This window comes from Mytilus edulis, chromosome 8 (genome assembly GCF_963676685.1).
Source record: "Mytilus edulis chromosome 8, xbMytEdul2.2, whole genome shotgun sequence".
In the NCBI taxonomy this organism is placed as follows: Eukaryota; Metazoa; Mollusca; class Bivalvia; order Mytilida; family Mytilidae; genus Mytilus; species Mytilus edulis.
The window spans coordinates 62,033,203-62,042,990 of record NC_092351.1 but is presented as its reverse complement, the minus strand read 5'-3'; the positions used below and the strand labels follow the sequence as shown (position 1 = coordinate 62,042,990).

General features: G+C 31.0%; 1 protein-coding gene across 1 annotated transcript; it reads right to left on the bottom strand.

The window, feature by feature from the left end:
* Window positions 1-402: 402 nt before the first annotated feature.
* LOC139487074 (uncharacterized) lies at window positions 403-8,459 on the bottom strand. Its single transcript, XM_071272079.1, has 6 exons — window positions 8,374-8,459; window positions 6,606-6,783; window positions 6,090-6,181; window positions 4,798-4,866; window positions 1,959-1,979; window positions 403-984 (listed from the first exon to the last, which is right to left on the bottom strand). The coding sequence occupies exons 1-6, from the start codon at window positions 8,426-8,428 to the stop codon at window positions 635-637; spliced, it is 765 nt and encodes a 254-aa protein (XP_071128180.1). The 5' UTR covers window positions 8,429-8,459; the 3' UTR covers window positions 403-634.
* Between the last annotated feature and the right edge of the window lie 1,329 nt (window positions 8,460-9,788).

Below are 9,788 nucleotides of genomic sequence, written 5' to 3'. Positions count from 1 at the left end.
ACATGGTTTTATCATCTACTATAAATAGTATTCAACTATGGTGATAAATGTCTATAAAACAAGTCGTATCATGCATACTTTTTCTACAGTCTAACGGTAAGTATCTTTAAAATATTTCAGTTTAAAAAAACCCAACATAAAATCTAAATTAAGATGAAAATTCCAATTGGTAATTAACGAAACAAACAGAATTGCAAAAAATAAATTTTAAAGAAAACTTATCATTGAGCAACAGGTAACAAACTCATACTCAGCTAATTCTATACATATGATATCAAAATACCCCATGTCATGATGAAATGGGAGGGAATAAAAAATCAAAAATTCAATCGTTGATTCATTTAATAGAAATCAGATTAAAATCAATACACTGCAATGACTATTGTTCATATTATAATAAATATTAGATAATAATTGAAAGTTACTACCTTATAAGTATCTACAATAAATTATTGTACTTCCAGTAAGCAACTATTAATATTATGCAGTAACAAGAAAGAAAGAGTACTATTATTCTGAAGAGGAAATTTAAATGTTAAACCTAGTGAGTTTCTGTATTTTTTAAAAAAGTTTCTTATTTCTTTTATTCTGAATTACAAGCAGAGATGATGTTCATACAGTGAGAGCTACATTCTCACTCACATGTTTCCTTTATCAAAGCCTCTAATCTTTCATATTTCTTGCACTTTTCCTTGGAGTTGCTTTTGCCTTTCTGTTTCCTTCCTTGTATGTGTCTTCTTAGAGCTCTTCTACCTGCTCCTGCTCCTGCTCCTCCTCCTCCTCCTCCTCCTTCTAATTCACTGGAACTGCTGGCAGATGAGCTTTCTGAGCTTTCTGAACTTTCTGAGCTTTCTGAACATGCTCCATCAAGGATTCCAAGGAGTTCGCTACAGAAACGTTCTAGAGTAATCGAACAAGGAGTACCAGTAGCAGTCAAAGGACAACCGAAGGGAATATCACATCCAAGAGGAAGCGGTGACGGATCTAAAAGTCAAAGTATTTAATTAAATGACAAGTAGAAATTAACTGTACTTAACTATTTCCGTTGGCTTACAAAAGTAGAATGTAACATGTGCAATGGAAGAGCGTATTAGATTTTTTCGATAACTATTTTCAATACACATTAAGGAAAATGTCCAAAGACAGGAGTCTACGGCCTTTCTAAGTCTTGTATGATTTCAAATATAGTTAATTTATCAATGTTTATATGTTGAGTTAAATTTGACGTCCGGTTTTTCTATTACTAAACTAGTACACATTTTTATGGGCCAGGTGAGGTCCACCTTCTAGTGAAGGATTTTCTCGCTGCGTTGAAGACCTATTGTTGGCCTTTGGCTGTTATCTGCTCAATGGTCGGGTTGTTGTCTCCTTTACATATTCTCCATTTCCATTTCCATTTTATAGAATAGCAAATTAATTTTACACTCCCCTCAAACGTATCGATATCAATCATAAATTCAAAGACATATCTGTATCTTATGTTTTTATTGAAGTTAATTCTGATACTATCAAATATTTTTTTTGGATTCTAGCATCTAATTTCGATTTTTTTCTTATACTTTTCACAAATGTAAGATAACTGTACATTTAAATTATACTATTTGATAACTACTTTCCTCTTTGATGTTAAACAAACGATATCAACTTAGTAGTGTGCAAAGTTTATTCGATGATGTCCGTTTTATTTTGTAAGTACGATTTTGTTTTTCCCTAACTTTACATCAATTATCGCAATATGTTAGCTCAAATAATGCAGATATATTAAATGGACTTAAAAGTGTTATATTAACGTTATTTTAAAATTCTATCTACATTTAAACAGAATTTCAATCATTTTTGTGTTGTTTATGATTTTCATTTGGTATTAAATTGTCTGTTCAGTTTGAAATTTGAAATTGCTTTCAACGTGCAACATAATAAATTTGTAAACCACAAATACATTTTAAAAGAAGACTTACATGTATCTCCTGACTGATATACTGAAAAACATCAAATACATGTAGCTAAGTATCTATTGTGTAAAGGGAAAATATATCAAGGCTTTTGAATGCATTTTAATCTCAAAATAATACACTTTTGTATGGTATGATTACCAGGAAGAAATATATCTGATGAAATGAACTAAGGTACATTATAGTAAAAATAGGAAACCGTGCAACCTTGAACAATGAGAAAACACATACTCATTCACAAGCTATAAAAACGATTTATACTGCACTCGTTCTATTTGAGCAGTCAAAATGCGTTGACCGTATATTTCTATGGCATATACAGTCACTGACCTGATATCACTTTTCCTCATGAATATTTAAATAGAAATTGTCGAAATTATGTTTAATTATTCATACAACCTCTTCAACCTGTTCTTGTTTTAAATGTAAACAACGATGCGTTTAAAGACTCAAACTTGTTTCTTTTGCAATTTTAGGGAAAACATATTTCACTTTTTAATATTTTTTTGGTTTGCAACCTATAAATCATTATGTTTTATGTTTATTGTTAATATTTTAGTCTGCAACGAATTCGTTCACCATTGATTGCGGTAATGATGTACATTTCATCGTGTTTTATATTTCTCCGTCTGTGTGATATGAGGCCTTTTTAAAGGGGGATTTTTTCCAATATTTAAATAAAAAAAATAACATTAACACAATAAACAACAATTGAAAATGTTTTTTTTTTAGATCGCAGTATAAAGACAATAATAGTACATTGACTTGACATATCAACGATATAAGGATTCGGCCCGAAACGGGGAAAATGCTCGGCACAGCCTCGCATTTCCCCGTTTCTAAGCCTCATCCTTATATCGTTGAAAGGTCAAGTCAATGCACTATTATTGTCTATATAACCAGTAATAGATTTGACGAGGATGCAACATAAAGTTATCTTCTGTAATATGGTTTACAGAGAGCAATAGATACATTGACATACGTTATACATTATTGTTCTGTCGTTTATGACTATGCTTTTAATAAAGTCGTATACTGCTGTTCAATAGTCATAAATCGGTTAAACAGAAATTATTCCGGTCACGAACTAAAATTGAAGGAAACACATTAACTATAAGAGGAAAACAGCAGAACAGTCAAAAAACTGAACTGCTACACAAAAAAAAAAACCCCAAAAAACGCCAACAAACATTGACACGGAAGAGAAGCAAAAGATAGCACAAGGACAGTTATCCTCATAAAAAAAGACAAACAGACAAACAATAGTACAAAAGACACAAGATAGAGTACTAATTAAATACTAAGCAACACGAACCAAACCAAAAACTCGGTTGATCTCAGGTGCTCCGGAAGAGTAAGCAGACCTGCTTCAAATGTGGCACGAGTCGATAATAACAAATACCATATAACTGACTTGGTAAGGACATTTAAGAACACAATGTTGGGGTGAATCTTGTTTGATGGCTAGCAAAACCACCTGCTCATGAGCAATGTTATACATACTATTATTTTAAAATGACAACATTACGTGACAGGAATACAGTACAAAGAGATGCAAGGACACTCAATACAGAGTAAAACAAAAATAAATGAAATACAATAAAAAAAGAAGATTGATTTAATTGACAAAGAAACAAATCAGAAGTTTAATAAGTGGTGTTTTGACCTTTTCGTCCTTTTTTTTTTTGCCATCATTGTAGCTTTCTTAGATCGTTTTCTTTTATATCTGATTTCTAAAATTGTTATCTACCAACTACACACATTTTTTTTTGTACATCTTTGACAGAAATAACCGAAATGGTTATCATATGTGATATAGATGAGATATTCTGATTACTGCGGCCAATTTTTTATCTTTGGGAAAAGTGCAAATTCATATGAATAAACATATGATTCTGTTATTTTTTATTTAATAAAGTGCACTACACTAGTTCAAATTAACGGTTTAAAAAAAACGAGGGAACCTAAAAAGCATGTTAAGCTCATATAGATCTATGTGTATTTTTAACAGTAGTAAAAATAAAATTCATGACATTGATCGTTTTTGGTTGATCTCCTATTGCTGACATTTTTTCTATTTCAGATTCTCTATCTACTTTCATCACTATGTTTTTCCAAAATTAAGACAGGTTGAATTCAAATAATAGTTATTCAACGACAATAACTTCAACATAAGTCATTTAATTATTTCGGCATTGTAGACCTATGCGAATATCGTGTCTTGGTGACCAGTTTTGAAAGTTACAGTTCACAGTTCTCTGTCAACTTCTGAAGTTATCCCACAGACTATACAACGGGTTCATACTCGTCTTTAAATAATAAGAAATCGATAAGGAGTCGACCTCACTAAACATTTTAGGCATGCGATGTAGATGATGATTTTGTCTTTTTTTTTATCATTTGGGATGTTTATGGTTTTTTTGCTGAACATTTGGGTCTTTAATTACTGCAGTTTGCCAGGTGAGCAAAACATGGGTAATACAACATTGCTTAAGGCTATTAACTACATTTCTTTTAGATGTTAATCGACAATATATGTCTTTATTAAAAAAAAATGTAAAAGTTGTCCTAGTGATAATTTTCGCGATTTTCAGTTTTACGCAGTTTACACTAATATTTGGACAACTTGTATAACACTATTTATCTCGTTAATAAGTTCCAAATCAGTTCTTGTTGCATTCATTTGTCAAGTAGTTTAAGGGAAGAAGATTGTCACATAAGTTAACGGACGACAATATCGAAGATATGGGACAATAAAATGACAGAAGGTGTACTTCACATGATGAGAATAGCTCATAGTTTGACTAATAATACAACATAAATTGAATATAATCTATCAACTTACCACGAAACAATTGACTTTGAGGCGGCGGGAATCTCCTGATAGTACATACATCACATATGGAAGGAGTACCTGCGAATAAAAATAGCAAAATGGAACACGACTGTTTAATGAATTGTAAAATCACATACATACGACCGTCACGACAGAATTAATGGGCACACATTGATCATGCTATTATTCATTTTTTTTTACATTGATTTGAATCGAAAGAAAGTTTAATAAAGACTTGTCTTGTTGCTGTTCAATTAATGCGTTACATTAAAAAAAAGTTCTATAAGAAGCTATAATAAATTTCATTATCATTTGTTTAGTAGTTAGTGCAGTTTTTTTTTTAAAAATATTTGATAAATAGCCTGCTGTTTATTCCGTATCCTAACTTTGATGCAGACCCTGTATCACACCCTTTTTTCGTAGTCTACCCTTTATTACACCCCTACTCGGATTTCTCATTTATGACGGTAGCGGCTTATAAATTAACAAGAAAACCATATTTTAGTTCATGCAAGCTTCTCATCTTTTTCAAATAAAATCCCGAAGATAAAATATGTTTCATCAATGGGTCTACAATTAATAAGTCATAAGGACTTGTCATCATTGTTTTGCACTTGGCGTCAGAGACTTCGAGCTTTTATATTTTCAGGTACACGAAATGAAACCATAAAAAACTACCGGCAGCAAGAGGGTAATACTTTATGACAGCTTTTTAAAGTTTTCATAAATTTTGATATTTCGAAAGTGCACAATTTACTCACAAGTCTAAAAGTATTATCTTGTTTATAACAGTATCTTGGTATCACATTATTAGTTAATTGCTAATATTTTCCTATTAAAAGGCTTTATTCACAATGTGTTTCATATAGTACAACATTACTAAAGGAGGATATAAAGAACTCAATCAAATACCATAAAAAACACAAATAACAACTATAGATACAATAAACAAAATATTTCTATTGACAACAGGACTCAAATTGAAAGGTAACCTAGGTGCTTTGGATGAATAATTATAAGCAGTATCTATATATGATAAAGCTTTTAGAACAAGGCAAACAAAACAATTGAAGGTACCCGAGGTGCTTTGGATCAGTAAGCAATTCTTACATATTCTCATTTTAAATATATGATTAAGTGTATAAAACATGGCAAAATTTGTATCACATGTCGAATCATCCTAGACCCATATCAATCATAGGACCTAAAGGCCCCCGGGCTGATAATTGTATCTCAGATGATACAGCATGTGATACATATTTTGCCATGTATTATTCTATATGTAAAGTAATACAACATACCAGTAGCTCCACGTATACCTCCAACCTCATAAGCTTGTGGTTTCAAGTTGTCTGTTGAAGTGAATTTCATACAAACAAAAACTTCCTCATTTCTACAGAATAAATTGAATGTATTTAGTAAACAATTAGCAATGACAAAAACAGAAGTAACATGATAAGGGACAGGAGGAATAAAACAAATGCATGTACTTAACAATAATGAAATATTATTACTATTTCGCTAAAAACTAAGTCAGTCAGATAAGTAAAAAATGTAGAAAAAAGAAAGTTTGGTATGATTGGCAATGAGACAACTATCCCTAAGAAACCAAAACGACATGGAAATCAACAACTATAGGTCATCGTACGGCCATCAACAATGAGCAAAGCCCATACAACATAATCAGCTATAAAGGTATTTACTTTTCGTGGATGGTATTAGGGTATCATGAAAAATTGGAAGTCAAGAGTACATGATAGTTTTATGTTCGGATGAACAGAATGAATTAAGAATATAGGAAGTATTCACTGTCTTACCTAACCATGAAAAAATCACCATTCTTTTCTATGCAATCGTAAGTAGTTGTGGGTATGAACCCTGTTGTTTCTTCTACAATGATCTGTGTCTCAGAAAATGTATATGTCTCAATAAATGGAAGGAGACTGGTCTTTTGATATGAACTTCCAACAAGTTCACTAGGAAAGCTGCACAGACCTGTAAAAATAGAAAGGAAAGTTATTACAGCCATTCTGAGTTATGCCCACTGTAAATCACAGACATACACATACGGTCGTATTCACATCATATTTAGATCCTTAGAACGATAGGGCATAGATTCCTGTGTTGAAATATTCATAAATGATATGATACTAATACTCAATTTATGATTATTTAGAAATAATAATAGATCCTAGGTTATCCGATAGAGTCTGTTGCCGTATTATAAAAAGGGATATCAGCATCTTTCAAAACCGAGTAGTGTTGACAAAAATGTCGTTCCAAATTAGAAAAACAATTGGAAAAAGACATACATTAGATTTCAATTAATTTAAATGATGATATGGAATTTTAATTTTGAGGATGACAAAATAATATACATATCTTTGAAGATAAATAATATACACATATACTTTGTACTGTCATTCAATAGATATACACCATTCTGTCGATTTCAATAAGTTATTTCTTTATCTAACAATTTCTATTTTTTATACGTGTTTAATTTTGTTGAGATATGTTAAAAAGTCTATTTATCTAATCAAAGTCAAATTAATTGTCGAAAAAAAAAAATGAATGAATTGTTTATTCTTATTTAAAGAAAACTGCTTTGGTTTGCTGAAAAACAAGCGAAACATATACATGATATACATGATATTGTTGCTACAAAGCTAAAAAATACTTTTTATCGCTTATCAGGTACGAATAGTCAATATTCTTGTACAAACTAAATTTGTTAAAACTAATGTATTGAACTTAATAAATATGAGATCAACACATACCCTTCTGTTCATCCGTAGTTAATAAACTGGAGTTCCATTTTTAAACTATCAATTGAATTTCTAGATATGGATATGTACATTTGTTGTTAAACCAAGCAATATTGCATGGAGAATAAAATGACAATAGAACATAAATGTACAAAGTTATGCAATAATCAGACACTTTGGGTCTGAATTTATCAATATATGACTTTGTAAGGAGCTAACTTAGAGACATATACCAATCCGGCATGTCATCTGCATGTATATTCTTCGTGTCTGTGATGGATTCATACAGCGGAGAATCAGTAAGTACATTTAATTAAGCCATGGAACTAGACCAAGTGTTTATCGGGATATCATAGAAGCCAATCAAATTTACGAAATCATAACCAATATATTCATAGTTTAGTTAATTGTGATACTATGACTAAATTTTCTCTATAAGTCGGACAAAATAATATAATTTATCATTTTATATAATGTGTACTGAAACATAACAATCAGCTATCAATGTTATATACGAGTAAATTTATTCTAAAGTTCAAGGTTTACAATTTATTTTTAACTAGTCCAATTAAAAGAAAGTTTATCAGTCAAAGGCTACACATAAGAAGCCAAACGAATAAAGTTATACTTAAAGTTTTAGTAAAAAAATAGACAATTAGAATTTGGAAGAAAAGTTTACAAGTGTAATAATATAGAAGTATTAAAGTAAAGATAAAAAAACATAGTATTCAAACTCGTTTCGATAAATCAAAAATTGTGCTAATGAATTAAACTGTTCACTATAGTTCGAAAACGTGAATAGTATAACATATATTACCTTGAACAACCGTAATGGTCGACAGCAAAAGTAAAACAACCATCCCCTTCATCATTCTTGTTCTGTATGGTAACCACACAAGCGAACCTTCGTTTTATACCAATGTAATGAAGCGTTGAAATATATACAGGAAAAAAACTAAACCAATAAAAACGAATACGACGTATGCAAATGTAAAGATACCTTATTTATAATGCACCGTTTCACTTGAAGTATGAATTTACAAGGAATATCTGAATGTAAACATTTTATTTGTTTGTTTTTGTTGTTTAATAGTAAAAGAGGGGCGAAAGATACCAGAGGGACAGTCAAACTCATAAATCGATAATAAACTGACACCATGGCTAAATGTAGTATATATTTTGCTATGTGCTTAAAAAAGCAAGTATAAGCAGCAACTTGAATTGATATATCATATACTTACATTAACATCCATTCAAAAAGGATGCTTGTTTAAGGAAAAAAAAGCTAATTTCAAATCGCCAAAAGCTTACCCTACTATGAGAAGATGCACAATCATGCCACACTAAAGTGTAGATACTTAGTAGAGGGAAATTTCAGGAACGTAGTGTCAATTGATTGATTGATTGTTAGTTGCCTTATGGTCAATGACAAGGAGCGATAGTCGACTAGAAGTTGTACCAAACTTAAAGCGTAAACAACAGTTGACTAACGTAAATTAACTGTTACCTCATGTAATTCTATAAGAAAGAAAAAATAAATATAAGGCAAGGCGACTGTTCAGCATGTTATGTTATACGAGTGAACTTAGTGAAGTGTCATACTACTTGTGCCTATATATAATGCAAATGTTTTGTTTGTTTTATAGATAAAATATAAAAATTGGGAGATGCGATATGATTACCACTGAGACAACTATCTAGTACATTTCAAATTAAGTGATCGTAAGCAATGGTCATATTGCCTTAAAAAATGAAAATAACCCATACAATATTGTATAAAATTGATTATAGAAATGACAACAGCCGAAGGTCATTAATTGGTCTTCAACGCAGCGAGAACACCCTGCACCCGGAGATGGTCCTCAGGTCGCCCCTAAATAAAGTTGTGTACTAGTTCAGTGAAAATGGACGTCCCACTTAATTCTAAAATATAGCCGTCAGTCGCTACCCTGATATACCCTATTTTTTCCGGGTAACTAATACTAATAGCGTTTGACATTGTTAGCCGAACAGATTTATCATTTTTACATAACTTAATTTATTGTATGCTGGTTCATATTCTGGACGCCAGTCTTTGCTCCTTTATAATATATTTCACAAACAAAAAACAAATATGAAGCTTAGAAATGGAAAAATATTAAATACTTAACTCGTTCAAAGGGTATCTACACGTCTCAATCTTCAAAATCAGTTATCTAAAAATACTACCATCGCTAACATTTTTAACAATAA